Source organism: Onychomys torridus, chromosome 4, assembly GCF_903995425.1.
Source record: "Onychomys torridus chromosome 4, mOncTor1.1, whole genome shotgun sequence".
NCBI lineage: Eukaryota > Metazoa > Chordata > Mammalia > Rodentia > Cricetidae > Onychomys > Onychomys torridus.
Genome location: NC_050446.1, coordinates 46,248,280 through 46,274,536, shown reverse-complemented (window position 1 = coordinate 46,274,536; position 26,257 = coordinate 46,248,280). Strand labels below are relative to the sequence as shown.

At 42.2% G+C, this 26,257-nt stretch overlaps 1 protein-coding gene across 1 annotated transcript in view; it reads left to right on the top strand.

Moving 5' to 3' along the window:
• The window catches only part of Lrp2 (LDL receptor related protein 2), a 148,855-nt gene that overhangs the window by 119,470 nt on the left and 3,128 nt on the right, over positions 1-26,257 (top strand). Inside the window, exons 59-77 of the mRNA XM_036183041.1 lie at positions 617-733; positions 1,458-1,574; positions 2,518-2,655; positions 4,459-4,581; positions 7,649-7,777; positions 10,743-10,874; positions 11,647-11,778; positions 13,502-13,645; positions 15,020-15,185; positions 16,500-16,628; positions 17,305-17,525; positions 18,139-18,315; positions 19,893-20,012; positions 21,798-21,888; positions 22,587-22,654; positions 22,767-22,884; positions 23,102-23,231; positions 23,871-23,972; positions 25,432-25,560. Of these exons, the coding sequence (XP_036038934.1) occupies positions 617-733; positions 1,458-1,574; positions 2,518-2,655; positions 4,459-4,581; positions 7,649-7,777; positions 10,743-10,874; positions 11,647-11,778; positions 13,502-13,645; positions 15,020-15,185; positions 16,500-16,628; positions 17,305-17,525; positions 18,139-18,315; positions 19,893-20,012; positions 21,798-21,888; positions 22,587-22,654; positions 22,767-22,884; positions 23,102-23,231; positions 23,871-23,972; positions 25,432-25,560 (2,483 nt within the window). The remainder of the gene's footprint in view (positions 1-616; positions 734-1,457; positions 1,575-2,517; positions 2,656-4,458; positions 4,582-7,648; positions 7,778-10,742; positions 10,875-11,646; positions 11,779-13,501; positions 13,646-15,019; positions 15,186-16,499; positions 16,629-17,304; positions 17,526-18,138; positions 18,316-19,892; positions 20,013-21,797; positions 21,889-22,586; positions 22,655-22,766; positions 22,885-23,101; positions 23,232-23,870; positions 23,973-25,431; positions 25,561-26,257) is intronic.

The window sequence follows — 26,257 nt, the reverse complement described above, 5'->3', positions numbered from 1 at the left end:
TTATAGTTGCAAGTATCAACCAGCTAATACTTGTTACACAAAAGAGTAGCCCAGGTGGTACTTCCCAGTCATGTGGGAATCTGAAGGAAGGTCACAAGCTCACTATGCTTGGGTCAAAGTGTTAATGAGACCCTATAGGTATATAAAAAATACGTGCATGAGTTAGAGAATATAGTTCAGTGGTAAAAACACTTGGCTTCATGGACGATGCCCTAGGTTAAATTCCCACTATTACATGAACAAAAAGGTAATAAAGAAAGTTCATACTGAATACTGTAATTGGTTAGCTGGAGTTTTGCATTAAAGCGCATTTAGATGAAAGCCTTAAAGGCTGTTCTTTTTGGACTTGGATTTGAGGCAGAGGATCGTTTTTAGAGTCTCACTATGTTGTTCTGGCTGTCCTGGAACTCAGTATATAGATCAAGTTGGCCTCTTGTCTCCCAAGTGCTGGGATTAAAGGCTATGCTACCATGACTATCGAGGCAGAAGATTCTGTCTTAGAATGGGACTGGATCACAGGACAGAATTGTGTACCTGTGGATGTAGGCCAGCTCCCACACCTGTCTCTTTGTGAGATTCCCAGTGCACGCTGATGGCCAGGTGCTTTCCTTTTCAGTTCCACGGGAGTGCACAGAGAGTGAGTTTCGATGTGCTGATCAGCAATGCATTCCCTCTCGATGGGTCTGTGACCAAGAAAATGACTGTGGAGACAACTCGGATGAACGGGATTGTGGTAACTATCGGTTATACAGAATCTTCCACTGTGGCAGTTTAGGGACTAGTGTTGATATGGCTTGTTATTGTACAATGACATAGGTAATTTATGTGGTATCCTCTGCACTTTCTGTACTTTATGTTTAAATTACAGTATTCTGGTCTTAATGATGGGAAAAATAAGAAGGAATATCTTTTTTTTTTTTTTTTTGATAAAGGGTTTTTCTGTGTAACAGTCCTGGCTATCCTGGAACTCAATATGTAGACCAGGCTAGCCTTGAACTCAGAGATCCTCCTGCCTCTGCCTCCCAAGTGCTGGGATTAAAGGTGTACACACCACTGCTGGGCAAGAAAAGGCATCTCTAAGTCTCATTTTAATTTAAATTAAACCTAAAAGCAGACCTTCATTCTCATTGTGCTTCCAAACAAACAGATTAGTTTTCCATAGGTGACCTCGGTGTAGAGGACAGAGCACTGGGACAGAATATCTAAATACTGATTAAATGCTGGGTTTGGAGGAAATTTTATAACCTTAAACTAGGGAATTAGCTAACAGGGTGATAGTGCTCATGCCCATATGCTGAATGGAGAAGTTGAATTTTGAGTTGATCTGTTTTACAGACATCCGTGTGAGTGTGCTGTGAGTAAGCCATGGGGTGTGGGTAGGGGCTGATGATGGCCTCCTCGCACTCATGCATCTAATATCATGAGATCTTCTGGGAATGATGATATTTTCTCTTCAGATATGAAGACCTGCCATCCTGATCATTTCCAGTGTACGAGTGGACATTGTGTGCCCAATTCATTGACATGTGATGGGAGAGCAGATTGTCTGGATGCTTCTGATGAATCCAGTTGTCGTAAGTGCCTGCTTATTTGAGGTTCTGTACGTTCGAGTGCATGGGAATTTAGACACAATCCACTCCTTAGTTTAAAAGCATCAATATGTTCTATTCAGCCTTCTGATAATTTTCAGTTTGCCTGAGTCATTATTTTCCCAGTGGACTTAGGATCCCCAGTTGTTTGCAGTGGCCATTCAAATGCAAATTTTTATCAATATTTTAAATAGAATGTGCTAATAAACTGTATTATTAGTTATCATACAAAACACTAATTGGACAAAAACATTTCAGATGAAGAAAGCTGTAGCTATGAATGAAGAATTTGGGTTCAAAGTATACAGCATTAAAGTGTTCTGATGTATGCATGATGATGTGTAAAAATCATTAAAAATTGTATAACAATTAAAATCCCTCACATTTAAGTATTTTGAATCACTGAATAAATATTTAACTATTGATAGTTACAGTGGACTGTTGATGCAGTTGCTACCACCCAAAGCTCAGAGACATTAAAAAATGGGGAAAAGATAGTTCCGATACAGGTGACCAGTGCCTATGGAATGATTTGTGCCACTGACAAGTGTTCTTAAGTACACCCCCCTTTTGTTTGTTTGGTTTTTGTTTTGTTTTTTTCTTTTGAGATAGGGTTTCTCTGTGTAACAGCCCTGGCTGCCCTGGAACTCACTTTGTAGTCCAGGCTGGCCTTGAACTCACAGAGATCCACCTGCTTCTGCCTCCCAAGTGCTGGGATTAAAGGCGTGCACCACCATGCCTGGACAAGACACATCCCTTTTTAATTTAAATAATAATCACAGCAACAGGTAGTGAATAATAGGAGGCCACAATAGCAATAATGAATAATAATGATGAATAATAGGGAGCCATAATAGCAAGAGTTGAGAGAGATCTAATAGGGTGTGTTCATCTCATAAATTATGTATATGTCGCTTCTTACCATCAGCTACTCGCTTTCCCAATGGTACCTACTGCCCAGCCGCCATGTTCGAGTGTAAAAATCATGTGTGTATCCAGTCATTTTGGATATGTGATGGAGAAAATGACTGTGTCGATGGTTCTGATGAGGAGCTTCACCTGTGCTGTAAGCGGGAGAGGGATAGGGTGAAGAATGGATCTCAGCGTTCCTTAAATGTAGTGCGTGAGCTCGGAGGGCAGCTGTACCATTTTGAGGCCTGATGGATGCACAATTCATACTGTTCATTTCGCTTAGTCTTCTTGCTTCAAAGCTCCATCTGAAGCTTGAGGAAAAGATTTTAAGCATTAACGCTGTAGCAAACATGGACACCAGAAGTGCACACATACGTAGGGGCACAGGTCCTTTGAGTGTGGGACCCCCCCCCCCCTTGCTCCAACCTTGACATACTCTTCCCTTGTCCTCTGCAGCATTTATAGAAAACCCGAAGACCTCATCCACTTCCATTTACATGATAATTCAAGGCCATCTTCTATGTATTTATTTGTTTGTTTGTTTTAATGAGTGGACTCTACTGTTTGTTGGCAGGCCAGAATCACACCACATATTCTGGCTTCATTTTACTGAGGCAGGATTTGTAAGGATGGATGTTTTATCAGATTTAAAAAAATATGTGTATGGGTATTTTGTCTACATGTGTGTCTGCACAACACATTGAACAGAGCTACCTGAGGCCAGAAGAGGGCATCAGAGCCCCTGGAACCAGAGTTGCAGATGGCTCTAAGCTTCCATGTAGGTGCTGGGAAGGGAACCTTAGTGTTCTGAAAGAGCGTTTAGTGCTCTTAACCGCTGCGCCATCTTTGCAGCCCCCCATAACTTTTTTTAAAAGCCCCATAGCTTGTTGGGTGGTCCACTGGTTGAGAGCTATTAATTTTAATAAAGTGAGTGACTGAGTCACTGGTTAAAAGCTAGTGTAATTATTCTCACAGTGTCTTCCTCAGGCTGGAAATGGGGGTATTGCTCAGGAAAATGTGAGAAATGGGTAGGTTCAGGAGGCCTGGCCATCTAGTCAGGAAGAAACTTTTCACGTGATTCACAAGCGAGGTAAAGTTGCAGAAGGGAGGGACCCAGACTCATCTCTGCCGGGGATCTTCTGATGGCTTGTGTGATCCATTGCTCTTAGAATTCACTTCTCGAGGCATATCACCTTTCATTCTCTTCCCAGAACCTTCATACTCAGTTTCAGGGCGGAGATTTGATTACCGGGAGTGATGGTAAACTATCTCCTTCCTTTCTAGGGACTGTTGTGTTTTACAATGGTCTTCCAGCACTGCCTGACATTGCCTTAGCTGTTAGTAATTAGCTCTGGTTCTTTTTTTTTTTTTTAACTTTATGACTTGAAATTTCAGAGAAGCCCTTTGTAAGGCAAAATAGCCATAGCAATAAAATCACATGCATGCCAGTCATTTATAGAAAATAATTAAATAGTAGTTCCACTAACAGCACCTAGCTCCATGATCCACACATGTCCTTGTTCTGTGCCCTAGCCACAGAGTTCTTTATAAAGGTTCCAAGCCTACCATATTCTTTCCTGATTCATCTTTCTCTTGTGGGTTCTTTTCTGACTTGCTTCCCTGTGTTGTATTTCATATATATGTTCCCAAGGAGGGGGCTCCTTGTGTAATTGATTCATCTGCATGTAAAGTCTGTTCCTGCTATGACGAAGTTCCATGAGAATAAAGACTAGGTCTTCCTTGCTCCTCTAGGATATATCTAACACTTGCAACAGTGCTGTGGTGTATATGTGAGACTCAAGACACATTTGTTGATTAATCAAATAAGTAAGGTGATGGATGAATGAATGAATGAATGAATGATGAATGAATGAATGAAGTGGGCCTGGCATTGGGATAGCCTGGAGCATATTGTCACTTCTACTTTCAACTTGCAGTTTTGCTTTTCATTTGTCAGTCAATGTTCCGTGTGAATCACCACATCGTTTCCGGTGTGACAACGGTCGCTGTATTTATGGTCACCAGCTGTGCAATGGTGTGGATGACTGTGGAGATGGAACTGACGAGAAAGAAGAACACTGTAAGCAAAATGGGAAAAGGAGAAGGCAGAAATCACTCTTTTAAGATGTTCCTCTGGGGTTTCCATCTGTCCTGCTGAGGAGGCCTGCTTTGTATCTGTCGTGTGTGTATGGGGACCCACCCCCACTTTTCCTCCAGGGTACTCTTAAGTAGGGAGAAGTGAAAAAATATTTAGATAGAAATATAGAGGGGAGAGTAACTCAGGATAGCCTTGGGAGGGTCTGAATCAAAACCCACCAGCCCCTTCTGTCTCTTCTAAAGGGCTACTTATAGAAATACCAAGGGGTGGAGTGAAAGAACTCCCCCAGTACAGCCAAGTGCAGACCCTTCCAAAGGCCTGGTAAATGCACACGTGGTCAATCCATCCCCTTATGCAGCCCCGCGGTGTAAAGAAAGCTCAGATCTCACTAGGAAATCCTTGGGGGCTCCCACAGTGGTGGTGTATCACAGACAATACGAACACATGGCTCAGATGCCAACCTCCACCCCCGTCATATCTCATTGAGCAAGATGTTGACAGGCCCTTAATATGTCAGTCTTTACTTAAGCATTTAATAAGCTGCTCTCACATATCTTGTAAGAAAACCAGAGAAAAGACTAAATACTGGTTGAGTCACCCTCCGCAGGTTAAAGGATTATTTATTGTCAAAGATGAGGCTTGGCTACTCCACAACCAATAGTTACTAATTGGTAATCTGATATGTGAGTGTGTGTTCCTTCTCATGCTCAGTTGAAAAGATCATTGCAAGTAAGGCACCACCGGTGGTAACATACCTAACTTAGAATCCTTTCTAAATATGCAAATCCATTTCTCAGATGAATAAGTACATCATAATTTATGTGTTTGGGTGTCTTGCCTGCATGTATGTCTGCACCTTATGCATGCCTGGCACCCAGGAAGGCCAGAGGAGGGTGTCAGATTGCTTAGAATCAACAGACAGTTGTGAGCTGCATTGTGGGTACTGAGACGTGAATCCAGATCCTCAAGGAGAGCAACCAGTACTATTAACCGTTGAGACATCCCTTCAACCCCAGTAGATAAGTTTAAGATTAAGAAAAAAACTGACTGAATTTCATGTCTAAGTACTGAAAATAGTTGTACTTTGGTTTAAAATTCTGTCTATTGAGAGAGAGTTGAGGAGTGTTTTTGGAAATTTGTTTAGAAAAAAGCCATTGAGAAAATTGAAATGGATACAAGTAGCTAGTTTTATTTGTGTTTCCTGTCCCCAGTAAAGGCATGACAAAATGAATATTATATTTCATTCTACTTGGAATGAAAGAATCAGACTCGTTGCTCACCAACAGCAGTTCTGAAATACATAGACAACCCTGGTTTTTCTGTAGTCAATACTTAACCACACCTTGCACACTATTGCATGGAGGTGCTAGACTGTAAATAGTATGTTCAGTCCATGCAGATGCTGTGAAGGGACCACTTAGGTCAGAAGGGATTTAGTTAGGTTGGGATACCTCTCTGAGAGGAGCCTCTATGCCTCTTGTACTTCCTAGTCTCTGGCTCGTTTTCCTCTTCAATTGAAGGGGCTATGTAGACTGTGTTCTCCTCAGGGGATGTATGCTATCTAACATCATTCACTTGTACGTCCAAGACTTTTTTTCAAGGAAAGCTTTTTGACGAATGATGTATAGGAAGACACAATGTACTGCGTCTTAACTGCAGCAAGCTGTAAATGCATCTAGATCGTCACTTTAAAAAGACTTGTATTTGACATAATGAGTCCAGTTCTTTATTTAGTAGTGTGCTGATCTTGGGCCAAACGAGTTCTATTGGTAGAATACATCCACTCTTTGAGTGTGTGTGCTCTTGAACAAGAAACAGGAAACAACACAGAGTTTGGAGAAAACCTTTGTATTCCTAGCCATATGTTGATGAACTGATAAATGTATCTTCTCTTTGAAGCACTGTAAATTAACTTCTTTCATTCACCAGTCTGATGACTGATTATCTTTAAAATCATTATTGCTTCAGAAATGCCAACTGTAGAATTATTTTCTGGTCTGTTTGTCATTGCTCTGGATCCATTCTTCTCACTGTAAAAATACTGCATATAGACAATCATCATAGGTTATAATCCTCCTGAATCATTTCAATTCACACTTAAAAACAATGGTGTAGCAGTTACCACATTTTGGTGTATTCAGCCGCATATTTCTCTCAGGAAGCTGTCCTCAAATCTAAAGTTAATAACCTCACTGAATGCTCCTTTTGAGACAGCACTTCATTCTGCCTCATTTCCTGTTCTTCACCACCTTTGTTGTGGCTCACTGGCACACCGTTAGGAAAAGAGAAGGGTCTTTTGTCCAGCTATGGTGTCACTGGGTCTGTGCATCTTAGAGCCTTTTTAACCTACAAATTCTTCCTGCTTGGGGCTTAGATACAGTTAGCTTTTTCCCATACTGCAAGGGTTTTTTTGTTTGTTTGTTTTTGCCATTAGTTTCTTGCATTCTGTTTATACACCAACCAGTTCTTCACTGACCTTCTCTCTCTTTTTTATCTTTGCCAAGTAAGGACAGGCTGGGCACATTGCTAACATATTCTTTTCTAACCTCTTTCCCATAAGCACACGATCTGCCTTCCCTCTTCACCAACTGCTTGGCTATTGTATAACCTGGATCTCCTGACTGTTGATCTGATGCCAAATGTTTTCAGGCTTTGATTTGGAAAGATTCTACTTCTCTCATCACTACATATCACTCAGAGTAATTGGTGTTGCTGCAACCAACAGATCTCCAACAAAGGTTTCTTTCTCCTTTGTGTAAATGATAGCATGGCTTGCACAGCCTTCCCCAGCTTGGAGCTAGCCACCTGACATACTTGACTGCTAAGCTCCAGCTCCAGCATATGAGACAATGTGAAGGCACATGGGCTTTTAAAACTGCTTTAGTTCAGGGATGACATATATTACTTCTAATTCACAGACTATTGCCTTGAACTAGTCATTTAGTTTTAATCTAGCTGCAAGAGAAACATACATTTATTTGTGAGTGGAGGAAGTGAAGCATTTTGTTTCAATGAAGAAGTTTGACTTTAACTTGTTCTTACATTGTAGGTAAAAATCCGACCCATAAACCTTGCACAGAAACCGAATATAAGTGTACCAATGGACACTGCGTTTCAGAGCACTATGTGTGTGACAATGTTGATGATTGTGGTGACCTCTCTGATGAAATTGGTTGCAGTAAGTAAACATTTAGTTTTATATTTCATTATAGTAAAATAACTAGATACACTCTCAAGTGGCTTAGATGGGCCTTAAACACACTTTGTAGTTAAGAGTCACCTGCAACTTCTGATTCTCCTGCCTTTACCTCTGAGTGCTGGGATTATAGCATGGTTCTTTTTATTTTAAAGCAGACTTTGGTCTGGAAGAGATAACATAATCAAGGGATGGATTTGGTTCATTTTGAACTGTTGAGAACATATTAGTAGTCCATATCTTTGTTTTCCCATCATATCTTTGTGTGTGTGTGTGTGTGTGTGTATGTGTGTGTGTGTGTGTGTGTGTGTGTGTGTGTGTGTCACACACATACATAAAATAAATAATCTAATTGTTACTGCCCCATTGGCAGCTGCTATTGTCTACCTCCATACTGATGCTCAAGAAGTTTGTCATTTGCTGGTGAACCAAAAGAGTAACAAAGCAGAAAGAAGCATCTATGGAACTCTAGGGAAGGAGTGAGGTCTCTGATGCCCTGTGGCACCTGCTGTGCCCAGCACAGTCTGACCTCTTTAAGCCTTGGTGTCCTTAACTGATCAATCAGTTAATTAGCTATTGTGTGTGTGTGCCCGTGCATGCCAGTGTGTCTCCCCTATGTGTGTAGGCCTCTATGTATAGGCTAGAGTACAATTTTGTGGTGGTTGGTTCTCTCCTTTCATCTTCCATAGGTTCCAGGGATGGAACTCAGGCTACCAGGCTTACATGGCAAGATTTTACCCTCTGGGACATCCCAGTGGTCTCTGAAGGAGCTCTTTAAATCCTGAAAATCTGAGATTGTCCATGTTAGTTAGCTCCATGTAAACAGCTTCAGGAGACTAGCAAATTTCCAAGTTTGACTTGGGCTAACTGTGGCTTGGAATTTCATTGAAAGTAGGTTTGCTTAGAGGAAATAAGTGGCATGGCACTAACTTTGCAGATAATAAGTGGATGTGATATAGAATTCAGATATCTGCTATTCATTTAACACAGGTATAACATTCTTTTTTTCTTTCTTTCTTTTTTTATTGTATTTCAAGATAGGGTCTCACTATGTAGCTCTGGCTATCCTGGAACTCTCACTATGTAGACCACGCTGACCTTGAACTCAGAGATCCGACTGCCTCTGCCTCCCAAGTGCTGGGATTAAAGGTGTGCGTCACCACCACCCAACTCAAGAATCTTATCTAAATGAAACTGCTACTTCCACTGTCTTTCTATGTTTTGAGCTGCCTGCCTCTGCCTTCACTGTCCTGGGATTAAAGAAAAGCATGTACCACTATGCCTGGCTAGGTGTAGAATTATTTATAATGGAAGTTCTTAGGCCCTACATCCCCGATCAAGATAGGATTTTAAACATTTAAGATGTGCATTACTATGTTTTGAAATGCAGAGTGAAATCATGGCTTGACACATGCCTCACTTGAGTGTGCGTGTGCTTGAAGCACCCAAAACCTACTCAGTCACCACATTTCCAGGCATGGAAAGACCTGAACCTAGCACCATTTAGTTATAAAGGAGATGTCAGGTCGCAGATACAATTTCTGTGATCATAAAGGTAGAGTGACTTGTTATTTCTGTGTTTTTATTCCTTTTTCATAAACTGGAGACTGGAGAGACTGTCTTGTAAACAGATAGCCATATGCTTCTGCTTGTAGAAACTGGTTGCTAGGCAACTGTTCTGGTACTGAGCTGCATACCCAGCCCTAATGACACTGGTCCATGGATTAAGGTGATGACTAGATGTTCCTTTTGATGTTTAAACAACATTACTATCTTTTCTCCACTTATTTTTAGATACTTCCCATGGCAAAGTATCAGTTGAAGCTTTCACTCTTACTAACAACCCATCATAAAAATAATCAAAACTCATGAGATGTATGCTTCTTTTTATATTTTGATGTTTCTCAAAATGAAGTATATCTTACAAATTACAACATGTCATACTACAAGTTATCATTTTCCATAACATTAATGATGCATCAGTGGTAACTTAGACAATACAGTATGTCTTATTTCTTCCTTATTGTTGAAAAGATAATTATATTCAATATTTTTTACACATCAGTGTTATAATCCATAAACACAAATCTTAGTGTATATATTTCCCCTTATTTTATTCATTAATAGAATAACTGAGTAAAAAGGTATGACTATGTCATTTTTATTGATTATTTTATGTGTTGCTGGTGACAAAGCCCACCCACGGCCTAGATAAATTCTTTATCACTAAGCTACAATGACAGCCAAGCAGGAGTATTGTTAAAGTAGTTTAAGGTCTGTGTATATTATACAACTTCCCTTATATATACTAATTTAAGGCTCTAAATATGAACTAAACAAATTCCTAACACAAACGCTAAACTGTCTAAAAAAAAATAGAATAGGAATCCTGAATGAACTTATTTAGAAATGTATGGTTCTTGAAAGCTCAGATTCAGTCTTTATTATAAGCATTTTGTATATGAAAAGTGTATAATATGGCTATGCATTTTACTATACCCTGATAAACATCCTTGCAATTAACAGGTCAATAATTATAAAAATTATACTCATATTTATAATTTTCTACTAGCCTGTATCTGTGTGTGTGTGTGTGTGTGTGTGCATGCATGCTTATGTGCGTGTATTTGTGCACATGTGTGAATCTACCATCTATCTACCTACTTACATAAGATGAATGAACAAGAGCATTTGATGGTAGCTGTGGAATCCCTGGATACTCCAAGGTTGAGCCTCGTAGTGCTGTATATGATGGAAAACGGCCTTCAGAACCACCTACACATGTGTGTAGATAGCATCCAGACCATTTACAGAACAAAGATCCAGTCTAATTTCAGGGCTTCTGGAAAGGGGTCATCTGAAGATGCTGTATGGTTGGTTATATGTCTGTGTTTGTGGTTGATCTGGTTTGTACCCTTCACTTGTAATGCTGAGATTTTGTTTTCAGATCTAGGAGAAAACAGAACTTGTGCTGAAAACATATGTGAACAGAACTGTACCCAGTTAAGCAACGGAGGATTTGTCTGCTCCTGTAGTCCTGGGTTTAAATCTAGTACTTTGGACAAAAATTCATGCCAAGGTAGAATGTTTTTCCTTCCATTGTTACCTAGAGAAATTTACATTTTTTATATTCTCCATCTATTATATTTTTATTAAACTACTATATAATTTCCTTAATGAGGTTTCCTCACTCAGGTACTCACAGTGTCAAATAATGAAGGTCTTGGTGGTGATGACTGCTCATTATACCAGTCCGTTAAGTAAAGCTTTGTCCTAAGTCACAACCCACATATCTGTCATATAACCACTTAGGCAAGTCATAAATGAGTTCTGTGACATGGGCTCAGAAGGTTGTCAGTGAAGAGTATGATTAGAGGTGTCTTTTATCACTTACTACTGTGTCTCATTCAGTTTTAGGCAGTACTAGAAGTTGAACCTAGGACATCATGTATACTAGAGAAGCCACCTGCCACAAAGCTATACCTATAGCCCTTCAGAGATGATTTAAGGAATTCTATTGGTTACTAAAGCAACTCAGTGACTCTTCCTGAGCTGTTTAGTTATCAGAAGGGAAGCAATGCCAAATGTTAGATGTTGTTTGCAAGAAAACAGATGCCTACCATTGTATGAAGTTATGCTGCTTTAGTTAAAATAACCCTCTGTCCATTTTTGACCAGCTTAGGGGCTTTAGGGTCAATAGCAGTCCACTGAAGTTTGATTTTTATTGTGGAATGTGTCATCAACATATTCTGGTTTCATTGCTTGTTTTTATGTGTACTCTTCTTAGTCTGCTTTGCTTGTGAGTTCCAATGCTGAATGGGTTGCATACTTGGTTTTTATTTTGCCTGCAGACATCAATGAATGTGAGCAGTTTGGCATCTGCCCCCAGAGCTGTCGAAATAGCAAGGGAAGTTATGAGTGTTTCTGTGTGGATGGCTTCAAGTCTATGAGTAGCCATTACGGAGAACGGTGTGCAGCTAACGGTACGATGGGTTCGCGTTTGGAACAAGTCACTTCCGGGGGACATAAATATTGAAGAGTATGATGTACTAGGCAATGAACTTCTACTTCTTATAGTCTCCACAACTTCTTTCTTACTACCTACCTCTTCTCTCTTTCCTACTAGCTTAAAAAAATCTAACAAATGTGCAAAATTAAAAGACAGATTAGTTATCATTCTGAATTTAACCTCTTCTATACCTGGATAAAAGCTTCTAATATGGAACAGATGTTAGTCTGTAAGAGACACAAACAACAGAAGATTGTAGCAGGATACAACAAATTGATGAAACCTTGGCTCCTGGTCCAGTGATTTGAATCCACAAAATCCAAGGCGAGCCAAAACACACACAAGTGGGGTGCATCTGGGGCACTGTACTGACATATTTCTTTGTTATTGTTCATGAACTGCTGGTCACAGAGAGAAAGGATAGTGCATTCAGAACATCAATCATTGGTTTTACATTTTAGGTTAATGCCTATATCTAAGAACCCAGTTAAAGAAAGAACTGTATAAATACTAGCTGAAATGACCAATATGAGTCAGAAGCATTATGTTCCAAATTTCAGAGATCTGATCTAAATCGACCTTTCCCAGTTAAGGAGTATATGGCCTTATTTAGGATTTGAAATTGGTGCTAGAGTTTAAGAAACTCATTGAGAAGATAGTTTCTGGCCAGAAACTTTATCCAATGCATAGTATAAGTTGAGGGCTTAAGGTGCACATTTGACTGTCCTCCAGTTAGAGTGAATAGAAACCAGGGGTAAGGCGTTTGAACAGCTAGTCCTGCAATTAAGCAGCACATTTGAAAATGTTTAAATCTTTTCACTAAGGGGGTAGCCGAAATAAATTAGAATATTCATATAAAACATAATGTCAAGTCTGAGGAGATATATAAAACGAACTTTTGAAAGTCACTTAAAATCACATTTGATTGACATTTTGCAATTTTAAAATTCTAGAGAAGTATTTTGGGATGAGTCACCGTTGAAAGAGCTACTTTAGGCTTTAGGAAAAAACCCTGAAAATTCAAGAACAAGCTGGCTTGTTTCTCATTAGCTGGCAGTTAAATTGGGCTATGGGGATGATTACCTGTTAAGAGAATCACAAAACCTGTCAGTCAAGAGTGAGGGCTGATAGCTCCCCAGGAAGCTCTAGGCTGTGAATACTGTATGTTTTCTGTGAGGCTGGATGTCTGCACTCTTGTCAGTGGGTGAGGAATAGATGTGCAGTAAAAATGAGAACTCTTTGTAGTGGTCTTAGTCTTGTGTAAACTGCCCTTGGTGGCGAAAGAAAGAAAGAAAGAGAGAGAGAGAGAGAGAGAGAGAGAGAGAGAGAGAGAGAGAGAAGAAGAAGAAGAAGAAGAAGAAGAAGAAGAAGAAGAAGAAGGAGGAGGAGGGAGGGAGGGAGGGAGGGAGGGAGGGAGGGAGGGAGGGAGGAAGGAAGGAAGGAAGGAAGGAAGGAAGGAAGGAAGGAAGGAAGAAACTGATGCTCACAGCTGGAGATTTAGACTTGTAGACTTGTAGACTTGCAGGGTAGTCAGCTTTATTTGGTCAAATTTCTCTAAAACTATCTTCTCCCTCTCCCTCTTCTTCTCCTCCGTTTCCTCCCTGCCTCCAACGGAAATACCCATAGTGCATTTCATACCTGCTTCTTAAAAGTGTAAGTGGAATGGGAGAGAAAAGCAGCCCTTTGTTTGTTTACAGAAAACCCTCCTCTGTTGCTCCTGCCTGAGAATGTTCGCATCCGGAAGTACAACATCTCATCTGAGAAGTTCTCTGAGTATCTGGAAGAAGAAGAACATATCCAGACGCTTGACTATGACTGGGACCCCGAAGGCATGGACCTCAGTGAGTAGAAAAGCTACACACTGGTCATTGCGAAGACTTTTCCTGGTGTTTACATGGTGAATTTGTGGAAACTGTGTATTTCCTTTTGAACCAGGTGGAGTTTTCTCGCCTAGAAGGAAGTGGGAGCACCCATTCAGCACATCCCTAGGTTTTCACTGGGGACTTGGGTCCCTGTCAGCTTTCCCTTATTTCCCACTGAAACTTCTCCTCATATCTCCTTGTATTTTAATATCCCCTTGTCTTTTGCTCACAAAGCTACCCTTCTTTTTTGTTTTATTTTTTGTTTTTTTGAGACAGGGTTTCTCTGTGTAGCTTTGGTAACTGTCCTGTAGCTCGCTCTACATCCCAGGCTGGCCTCGAACTCACAGAGATCTGCCTGGCTCTGCCTCCCGAGTTTTGGGATTAAAGATGTGTACCACTGCCGCCCTGCTCTACCCTTCTTTTCTACCATAGCATAGTGGCAAACTTCTGAGCACCAATGTCACCAGTGTGACATTCTGGCAGAGTCCCACAAGTGCCCACCATGAGGTGATAGCATTTTATAGATGCTTTCTAGACACATGCTACATTGCCTTTGGTACCTAGCTGTCCATCTGATGTTCTCTAACCTTCTAGTTGTGTGCCCTTTGGAGATTGAACCTAACTCCTCCTCTCTGTGTTCCCAGCTTCTAGCCTGATGTCTACTACAGAACTATATGTAGTGGGCACTACAAGAGATTAGTTTAATATAAGAAAAAGTGAACGATGCCTGTCGATGAGCACGGTCTTCTATGATCACAAATTCATTTTCTATCCTTATGCTCCATTTCCTAGAGTTATGACATCAAACAACTGTCACAATTATTAAAATCAATTTTTTAACTGTAAAGTAGAAGTAGTAATCTTACTGTTATTTACTTGAGAGACTTTTTTGAAGGGTGAATTTGACAATACATGTGAAATGTTTATGATCTACTAATGATCCCAATGTAAATGTATTACTGTATTTTCACATTTATGTATGTAATGAATTGTTTTTCTTTCCAACTATGTTTTTTTCAAGAATGATACTTGTTTGGGGAAGAAGCGTATGCCAATATACTCTAAAATTCAGTTTTAATCTGTGTGTAATCAGATTAACCTCAGTGCTTAGGGGAGGGGCCAGGAGAATTACAAGCCAAAGGTTCTCTGAACCACTACATAGCAGGACCATGTCTTGTAGAGGGGAAAAGGCCACACCAAGTTATAAGTTGAGCCTTTCTTGTCAGTAGTGCATGGATAATGTGTATTGAGGTTTGATGTAAGGGAATTCGTTATGTTATGGAAATGAGGCAGAGAGATCAGTAAATGACTCACTAGACCCAAGATACACTCTTACTGTGCACTCCTCTTCAGGTGTTGTGTATTACACTGTGCTGGGACAGGGCTCTGAATTTGGTGCTATCAAACGTGCCTACATTCCTGACTTTGAATCTGGTAGCAATAATCCCGTGCGTGCAGTTGACCTGGGCCTGAAATATGTAATGCAGCCGGATGGATTAGCCGTGGACTGGATTGGAAGGTAAACATGACATCTCTCTTGCTCGTTTCATTTTTGTGAGGTGGTTCTGGTTTCAGTTCACCATGGTTATACTGGTGAAGTCAGCAGCTAGCACAGCTCCACTATGCCTGGGTCTGCCCTAGCCACAGCAATCACCTCTGCTTGCCTCTTCGTGCAGTACAAACATTGTCCTTTTCTATATTCAGTGTGTGCCACAGAAGGGTTTGGGAAAGCACCCAGGTCCAGATTCTGTGTTACATGTCAGAGTTCTGTGTTTCGAGACTAACTTTGAGTATGGTGGTGTTGTTCACTGGGGAAATTCTCCAAGAGTATCACTGGAGATTAAACATTTCCCTCTGGTAATTATTTGGGAAAAGGAACAAGGCTCAGTTTTTAGTATCCAAGCTAGCTGGTACCAACTGGCATCAAAGTTATAGAGTTTTATCCTTGTTCTATTCTGTTGGACCATCTAGAACCTTCTGGCTCAGGTTGGATGATCTCTAACTCAGAAACTTGTGCAGAATCTTGCTCATGGATACCTGATATCCAGCCTGGTGTGGAAGTGTTGCCAATAACCCTTTCCTCCAGCGGAGGCTTGCACTGGCAGAACACTGGTGGGAGAGAGAATCTTAACCTTGAAGATGAAGTGGGAAGTCTCAGTGGCTCCCCACCCTCCTGGAGAATGGAGTCATTGGAAGTACAAATTCATTTTCCCTCTCAACCATCTTGTCACTGGAGACTCGAGCTTCTCCAGAGAAGTTAACTGGGTCCCTAACGTGCCTGCAGGCTAACAGGAGACTCAACCTCAGCGTTCTCCTTCAGGAAGCAGGGCCTCTGAGAACCATTACAGAAACCTAGATGTTAACTCACCTCCGTAAAGGAGTGGGAGCAGTGCACTTCTCTCATCTCAAGTTTGACCTCTCTCTGAGCCTCAGTGGATGAGGGAATTAAGAGGCCGCAGCACTTCTCTCGTGCTTTAGACGTGGAAATAGGGCCAGGCTAGCTTTGCTGAGTTTGTTACTTTGAAATGGTGGTGCTCAGTTCTTCTTGATTACAGTTGGGCTTTTTGCCAAAGGGGAAGAGACTCATGGGCAGTAAGAATTAAAAGGCACATGCCTTAATCTGCCTGTAACTCAAAAAATCGATGTGAGGCCAATCCATCTGATACATCCACTACAGGCACAACAGATACAGTATCTGAGTAATTTGCAGGCGTCCGAGTATTTGTCACACTGGCCAGAACTCGCAGACTTAATTTTCTCATATTCATGTTTCTTTTCAAATGCGTGGCCAGGGTTTTCTATTGTTTAACTAACTCTGTCCCTCTACATTCAGGCATATTTATTGGTCAGATGCCAAGAGCCAACGGATTGAGGTGGCTACCCTTGATGGAAGGTACCGGAAGTGGCTGATCACCACCCAGTTGGATCAGCCAGCTGCCATTGCTGTGAACCCTAAGCTAGGGTAAGTATTTGAAGGGATGATTTAGTCAATATATCGTTTCTAATGGTGAAATTCCACATGGGAATCTGTCTGCTTACACGAATCCCTTTCTTGGCTTTTATTTGGATACATTAAAAAGTATTGAAATTCAGATGGTAATTTGGTTGTATTACATTAGCCATAAAAGACGTGTTTATACATATATATATTGATTATTTGTAGAAATACTCCATTTGGTAGTTGACCTCACCACAAGAACCTAATTTAGTCTTTTCCTCTTGATTTTTGACATTTAAGTGGATGCTTAACATTCATGTACTGGCATCTAAATTCTTCCTTATTTTGAGTAGACCAAAGTCCTTTTCCTGTTTAGACAGGACCAGTGTCCTGTCTTTGTATACGAAACACTATGAGTTAATACTTTGATTCTGGTGTCTTCTACATGTGAAATCATGGTCCCTAGACATTCAGTTTAAAATGTACTTCCCTGAGAAGATCTAACTCCCAATGTGGACTTGATCTCAGCATCATATTTTGTGTCTTATGGGTAACATACGTTGGAAGTGAAGAGACATCTTTGTAGAAGCAGTCACACTCCGGAAAAGTGTTGATTGCATGTTGGTAACATCTCCTATGCCACAGTATGAAGGAAGTGCCACTAGATGAGATGCTTCAACCAGGAAATATTCTGTTACAGGCTGATGTTCTGGACTGACCAGGGGAAACAGCCTAAAATTGAGTCTGCCTGGATGAACGGGGAGCATCGCAGCGTTCTGGTTTCTCAGGACCTTGGCTGGCCAAATGGCCTTTCCATAGATTATCTGAATGATGACCGGATCTATTGGAGTGACTCCAAAGAAGATGTTATTGAAACCATAAAATATGATGGGACCGACAGGAGACTCATCATAAATGAAGGTTAGGAATGAGCCAGAATTCATGTATTTATAATTGTCTAACATTTTCTGTGTGCCTGTGTGTAATTCCTCAGATTTGTTCCCATCAATTCCCAGCTGCTATATTAAATTCAAATGAATTCATAACAATAATAATCCTTATTGTAATTTTAAGTACCAGGATCAGATGATGAAAGAACTAAGGTTTCTCTTAGGTCCCGCTGACATTTTTGCCTTCCACTTGTTAAGTCACATGTGACCTTAGCAGTCTACATCCAATTGCTTCTAGACCTATGTATTTCCACGTGCTAGCCTGTTCTTGTATTCAACTAGAAACATGTAGAAGGAAAGGAGTGTTTTGTTTTATCATCCAAAATCTAGACAGAACTATATCAACCCAGCGCATTTCCCCTAGCTGGCCAGGTTTGTCTCATATTCAAAGTGGGAGGCAAGGAGGGTCACATTCTTTTGAAAAATGGAATAAAACCAGCAACTCTAAAGTCAGACCATTTATAATAACCCAATTTATCTGCCCAAACATGCTAGCTATCGCTTCAGTCCAAATGACAGCAGTCACAGTCGTGCTGGGGATTGTCTCACGAACTCTGATTTCTTTTTCCACTGTTGGTAAACAGCAATGAAGCCGTTCAGCCTGGACATCTTTGAAGACCAGCTATACTGGGTAGCTAAGGAAAAGGGAGAAGTGTGGAGAACAAATAAATTTGGGAAAGGAAATAGAGAGAAAGTGCTGGTGGTGAACCCTTGGCTCACTCAAGTTCGAATCTTTCATCAACTGAGATACAATCAGTCAGGTAATAAGCAAGGTTGGAATGAGATGATGAGCTGGACGCCTTGTTTTGGAAGGGTGGCTATAGTGTTAGTGGATGATGACGGCCATGATGGGGTATGCATAGGTGCTTTAAACATTTTGAATCCAGAAAGAAAGCATCATAGGCTGAATGAACAGAGAAAAACTATTAGAAATGTTTCAGTCAGTCCTTGTTTGGCATTAGGGAGATAGACTTTTAGGTCACAGAGTCTAGCAGACAACAGACCCGTGCTTTGAGAAATCACCCAGTGGCTCTGTCTCATGAATGCCAGAAATCATTTCCATTCTTAAAATGGCAAAACCAGATACTTAATCTTGTAGATACCCCCTTCTTATTTTTGTACCATTCAGTTCCACTTTCTAGGGTTATCTGTGATAATATCTCAACATTGTGTGGAGAAAATGAAAGGATATTTTTTTGATGAGGAAAGAAATTAGCCTTTACCAAGTTATCTGGCGCTTGGTTCTTTTTTTCGATAACCTGGTATCTGCTACTTAATTTAGCTTAATTCTACCTAATCCAAAGCTCAGGTTTTTTTTCCTCATTTGGTTTAGTGGTCTGTATCTTGGCTCTGGCTGAATTCTGTTATAGGTTTGGATAAGTCATTTTTATCTAATCTGCATTTCTGAACCAAGGACAGTTCTGAGATCCTGTGTTAGCCTCAGGGAATTACAGCTCAGAGCTGAGATTCCCAGGAACTTACACTGGTGGTGAATGTGTGTTCTAGGAAGTAGTATCCTTGAATGGCTTTTATGTGTTTTTCCTAGCTTGTCACTTGAATACTCAATGTAATAGACTGTGTCTTAAGTGACCTGGTGACCTGGCTCAAAGAAAAACAGAGTCTGGGGACTGTCTTTCAGTCAGCTGAAGCTCTGGGTCCCATTTGGGGAAATGCTGACTTGAGATGAAGGCTTGGGATTTCTGCTTCATCCCAAATGTGCTAGATTGGCATTCACTCTGGACCAACAGTCTTCAAATTTCAGCATGTATCAGACTGGCAGACCTTAATAAATATGGCTTGCGGCACCCGACTTGTGGGTATTTGAAGTTTTCACTTAGTATGGGTTCTGGTGGTTCAGGGAAATGTGAAACCTGTTCCCCAGTCAGTCCTTACTTCTCAGTGCAGACTGAGGACTGATGACATCAGATGGGATTGGTCAGCAATGGGATGCCTACTTAGACTCCCCACACCCCGAACTCCTGAAGCAGAATCTGAATTTACACAGATTTACAAACATCACATGAGCCATTCAAAATTACTTAGCACTAGTAGATGTTAAGTTTAGGCATGAACCAAGAAGATTCTCACCTTCCAACAGCAGAGATGAGTAGCAATGACAGAGACTGTGAATAGCAAAGAAATCAGACGGGAATATTGAGCCACTTTGGGGTGGCACAGGTGGCAGTGTGGGGATCCAGGTAACATGTGACCTAGAAGTGTTGGGGTGCTGTTTGTGCTCTGCCAATGCCACACAGAGCCCCACCAGTTCCTAGGCACACTTTGGTTGGGGTACTCAGCCTCCTGTCAGGGCCTAACTCTGTTCTCATCTACTTTCCAGTATCCAACCCGTGCAAGCAAGTCTGTAGCCACCTCTGCTTGCTGAGACCAGGCGGGTACAGCTGTGCCTGTCCCCAAGGTTCCAGCTTCCTAAGTGGCAGCACTGTTGCATGTGATGCAGGTGAGGATAGTCACTGCCTGGGAAGCCTTGGGTCCCTGAGCAGCCCAGGGGATCCTATATTTGTGACCTTGGCAGATTCAAGTCAGTAGCTGGGAAAGAGGCTAAGGGAAACAGGAGAAGAGCTGCGTGAGGCTCTGAGGGCCGTCATGTTGCCATTTATGTTATAAAGATGTTCTTCCTCCTTTCACCCTTCTTTCTCCCTGCAGTAGACTCCCTTTGTTCTAGAATTTGCTCAAGGAAGAAAACCATTTCCTGAGGAGTAGGGGAGCCAGCATAGGGGGCAGGTGGCTGGAGGATCCTCCTGCTTTTCTTACATGCCCCTTTCACAATTTGAGCTACCAAAGGACTGAGTTTTGAAAGCTGAGAAATGATGTCCAGAACAAGGCAGAGGTGGTTTGATTCTCCTGCAGTGCTGGGGGTGAGCCATTTATCAGTGGCTAGTCTAAATAGTCAATAAGTCACTGGGATAACTACTGTCTCTAACCAATGTCCTCTGCTTAATAAGCAATCAGAAAGTCATCCTGCAGTTCACCCTGCAGCCTACCTTACAGCCTGGGGGAGCTTCCTGGGGGGGGGGGGGATAAACTGATCCTACCACTGGGGGAGCAGGCAGTTCAACAGGATTCATTATCTCATTTGGAGAAAGTACTGAGGGTGGAAATACCTCTTTTGTTCGCCTCTCTTCTCCTGCCTTGTGTACTCACCCCAGTGATAAGATTCTGCTATTTTGAGGCTGGAGAGACGGGTTAGTGGTTTAGAGCACTGGCTGCTTTTTCAGAGGCCCCAAGTTCAATCCCCAGTTCCCACATAGCGACTCACAACCGTCTGTGACTCCAGTTCCAGGGGATCTGACAATTTGTTCTGGCCTCTGAGGGAGCTCTCACAGACAATACATGCAAGCCAACAACACAAACACTCTGTAAGATTCTCATTTAAGAGCTTTATCCAAAGTAAGCCCATTAATAACAGTCATTGTATACAAGTCCTTGATGTGGTATATTGTTAATTAACATATTGGAATGTGTTTATGGAATGTGTGCGCTGTACTAAGTGTGATTGAAAGTACCAGAGATAACAGAAGTGAGTGAGACAGACAAGTCCCTTCTCTCCCTGAGCTAATTTGCTAGTAGGACAATAAACAAGAAACGTATGAATATGTAACAGGACAGATGGTTAAAGGATAATGGAGAAAAGTGGACCAGGACAGGAAGAGGCACAAGGGTGGCCCACAGAGCTCAGAGAGGAGACAAACTCCTCAAATAAAACATGTGTATGATAAATACTCATCCAGGGAGTATGCTGGGGGCGAACCAGGAGCAATAATCCTGAGGTGGGTTCCTTATCAAGTCAAGAGATCCCTTGCTAGCTGTCCCCTAGGTGCTTATGCATCTCTCTGTATCTGTGTGTCTGCCTCTTGCCTGATTCTCTGCTGATGCTCTGGAGTCTTGGGTTGCAGTTTCAAGCTGTGTCTAAATTAAACTCTTGGCTTTAATGGTTCCCAGAAGAGAATCTGGGGAATTTCAGGTGACACAATTTATGTTCTGGGTTTAGCATCTCCTCACTGTTTAGAGGAGGAAAGGATTCTGCAGTTTCTATGTACGGGTGTATATCACTCCCCCAGGAACCTGGCACTTTCATTTGCCTTAGGGAGCAGGTGGCAGCTTTGCAGGGAGACTTGTCAACTAGCCTGACCCCTCCCCCCCCAAGTCCTGGATAGGTTTTGCATGGTGCAGTGCTCTGCTGTGAGTGGCTGACTAACCCATGCATGGCTTTTCCTTTCTGCAGCCAGCGAACTTCCCATCACCATGCCTCCCCCATGCAGGTGCATGCACGGAGGAAGTTGCTATTTTGAGGAGAATGACCTCCCCAAATGCAAGTAAGTCTGACTCTTGAGGTCCCAGCTGTAGGCTTTGGCTCTCCTAGGGAAACTGAGCTCTTAATCTGACCAGTTTGTCCTCCCTCTTTGGGGGAGTCTGTAGAAGGTGAGGCAATACCTCCCAAACCATGCCTGGCATAAGTAAGCCTCAGCTGAGGATCTGGCTCAAATGCATTTCTCAGAGACACCGCAGTTCTAACACTTCTTGGGAATGGCCCAGTCGTATGGAAGAGTCAGGAGACAGAAAGTGGCGTGTCTCCACATGCCACCTCCCACCTCACCTGGGATGACGGCTTAGGAGTATGGCAGAGCAGCTGTCAGGAAAGATAGATGTCTCAATACAAGGATTATGACAGGCAGACTCTGGAGTCAAAGTCTGGAGTGAAGAAGCGTGTTGGAAACCTTCATCACAGAACAAGAGGAACAGTCGCTTTCTCGAAAGCTGTTGGAGGACAGAATGCTGTTTCTCTCTAAGGAAGAAATGCATGGAGCAGAGAAACAGCCAGTGGGCTTGCTTCATGAGGCTGACCCTTACAGGCGCCTCTCCACCATAAGTGAATTTCCAGAGTCAGACCGGTGCTCTTAGGGGTGCAGGCTGCATTGCCGGTTCCTCAGGCACTTCACTGGAGCAGAGCTCTCTCTGCCTCTGTGCTCGCAAAATCTCAGTCAAGGATAAGGAGGAGGTCTTTTGCTTCCAGGTGTTCCAGTGGATACAATGGAGAATACTGTGAGGTTGGGCTCTCGCGAGGCATCCCTCCAGGAACAAGTAAGCCGTCCACGCCCCTTTTGACCCAGTCTTTGAAAGCTCTGAGGCTCTATTCCCTTTAGCCTTCCTTGTCATGGTAGTGATATTGACTCTCTGTTTCTCCTCTGTGCAGCAATGGCTGTGCTGTTGACATTCCTGATAATCACCATTGTTGGAGCTCTGGTCCTGGTTAGCTTTTTCCACTACAGAAAAACTGGCTCCCTTTTACCTGCTCTGCCCAAGCTGCCAAGGTCAGTTTCTGTGTGTTGGCTTGACTTTCTACATGTGACCCCAATTTCTTGTTCTGATTTTGTATATGGGAATGTGCTTTCATGGGTTCAAGTAGACATACATGTTCAGGTGCTGTGTCTGACACAGTTAAGATTCGGTAATATGGAAGGAAAGTAATCATTACAAAGATTAAAAAACAGGAATAATGACATAACACATTGTTTTGGTTCATTCTAGCTTAAGCAGCCTTGCCAAACCCTCTGAAAATGGAAACGGGGTGACTTTCAGATCAGGGGTTGATGTTAACATGGACATCAGTGTGTCACCTTTTGGTCCAGAGACAATTATTGATAGATCCATGGCAATGGTGAGTGAGGCTTCCATGGCATTATCTGAGGTTTTTCCTCTATACTAACTTGTGGAAGAAACCCTTTTTAGGAATCAAACTAATCTTGGGGTATTAAAATGAAGAACAAAGTCTGTCCTCTGTAGACCACAGAGTTGGTGGAAACTATGGCTCTCTCATCTTCTAAATATGCATTTATAGGCATGGGCTGACCTTTTCTGATTCTTTCTGGCCTTGTGTGTAGAATAGGGATGTGCTTACCTCTTAGAAGGAACAGATGGCACACTCGGTGATGATCCTAACATAGCCTTGACCCAGCAGGGGCTTTCTGTAATCTGGAAACTAACTTCTGACACATCGTCTCCATCCCCAACCTTGCCTGAAAGAACAATATTCCTCAGGCCACCCTATTTTCCTCTATCTTCTCCCACCCACCCTTTGCTTCACTGCTTACTACAGTGAGTTACGTACATTAAAGGGCCACAGAGAATTCAGCCATAGGAAGAGTATTTGTGATGTAGCCCTGGGTCCCTGCTGCCACTTTCTCTAAAAGCTCTCATGTTTTGGGTGACTTGGTGTGGTGGGCATCCAGTCTGAGGGAGACACCTTTCTGTCTGAAGCAGGTCAGTGGGTGTGACCTCTCTCTCTCCTCTCCACCAGAACGAACACTTCGTCATGGAGGTGGGGAAGCAGCCGGTGGTATTTGAAAACCCGACCTACGCAGCCAAGGACAGCACTTCCAAGGTCACCCTGGCAGCTCAGGTGAGATGTCACACATCCTGTTTTCAGCCATTGTTGCTGTTGAATCTTGCTGTGTTGCAGAATGTTCCACAAGGCCTCTAACCTGCCCTCCTAATGGGAGGAAGCCCTGTGGCCTGTACCTCAGTTTCCCTCTCCACAGTCATGAAGCTACCCATTTGCAGGGTTTACAGCCCTGCACATAGTCAGAGCCCCGTGTCATGGCAGAGACATGAGGCTTCACAGCCATGTGGGAAGGGGGATTCACTGTTCGCAGTCATCCAGTCTGAGCAAGGGGTATGAATCTATTAGAGATCCAGGAGACACAGGGCCCCATGATGGATGCAGGGACATATGGCAGAAATGAATGAATGAGAGAGTTCGCGAGCACACTCTTGGAGGGGCTGTAGTGAGAAGACCTGTTCTGAAGAGTACAGAGGTCTGAGATCAAGTGCTTGGTGAAGGCTTGTTACTCTGTACTTTTAAGAGGAGCTGGGAGAAGACATAGATGTTTAGACACACTGCTTTTCATTAGTCTGGACTACCAGCCTGGTGCCACTTTTAGACCCACCAGTTTTTGGCCTGAGCCTCCTGTCTAAGTAGCCACAGTAAATAGCCTTCCATGTTGGCTAGTGACCAGCTTTCTTTCAGACTCAGCATATGGTATATTTTAATGTGAGGGGATAGAAACATTCCCTTCAAAAACAGCTTTTTTCTTTTGGGGAGGGGGTGTTTCAAGACAGGGTTTCTCCGTGGCTGTCCTGGAACGAGGCTGGCTTCACTAGGATCCACCTGCCTCTGCTCCCCCAGTTCTGGGATTAAAGGCGTGTGCCACCATGCCTGGCAAAAATATTTGAATTTTTGCCTGCTCCTCGATAGTGCATCTTGGAATAGATAAGACATTTTCACATGAAATAAAATGAGTATATACAAATACACATACGTTTAAAAAGAAACAGAATGGTGGGTGTAAAATGTAAGAAAATGGAGTATATTATATTGCCAACTGTCTTTTTTAAAAATTCATCCTCTTAGGCAGTCCTCAGATTACTCATTTTATTATTTTATTTATCCACTGATCTTTCGAGACACAGTCTCACCATGTAGCCCTGGCTGGCCTCAAACCCACAGACATTTGTCTGCCTCTGCTGGAATTGATAGTGTTTGCCACCACGGCCAGCCATACTTACTCTGTCCACTGACTTTGTGTAACTGCTCCCACTCAGCACTTGGTTGCCAGTATGCGACGGGAATATCTTGGGAATCAAGAGTCTTCTTGCAGCAGGAATTATGAGAAAGCATGATAGTGTACTTGACTGCCAGGGTTGACATATTCGGTGACTTCGTGGTTATTGTTTTTATTTGGGGGAAGTGGGTAGTATTTATAGCTGCCAGGGTCACTCACCTGGCTGTGCCTATGGAGAACAAGGCAGAAAAAGTATTCAAGAGTCATTTAATCATTTATTCTTTCAAAACTGCATAGGGGCCATCAATATCCTCACAGGTGGCTGTATCAGAAAATGTGGAAAACCAGAATTACGGAAGTCCCATAGATCCTTCTGAGATCGTTCCAGAGCCAGAGCCAGCCTCCCCGGGTGCTGATGAAGTTCAGGTAACGGAATTGACTCATGAAAAGAGCTTTGAAGTTTCCAGGTTGATGTGTACAAAGAATGGAAAACAGAATCCTAGATCTAATATATCTTCAGAAGAAGGACATCAAATTTTGAGACATTCACACAGCTTGCATAGTGAGCGTACATATGAAAGACCCTTCCCTGGAGGGTCTGTTTCCAGCTGGCATTTGTGGCTTTACTATTACCAATGTCTACCATTAGGTGGCACTACTTATTCCTCCTTCCTCTAAGTCTAGATACACCTAATTGTACAGCCTTTGCATTTCATAGAATATTTGGACTGTAATTCAACAAGTACCTTTCATATAAATTGTATTAGTGAATAATGTACTACTAACTTTACTGAGCACACTCATAGCTATTCCAGGTCTACATGCTTGATTCAGGACACTTCTTTTAGCTCTGAGAACTATAGTCCTTAACAATGTCCCTCACAAGGGGAACTATGGGCAAATTGGAAATGACATTGCTTCTTGATATAAACAAAACACTGTGGAGGACATTTAAATGTTCCTGATCCTTGTTCAGAAAAGTTCAGTAGCATCTTCTCTAATTCAGTGTGACTCAGAAAAAATTACCTCTTGCACACAGACACACAGACACAGACACACACAGACACACACACACACACACCATAGAAAGGCAGTTTTAGTTCACTGTTTTCCCAGGGACTTC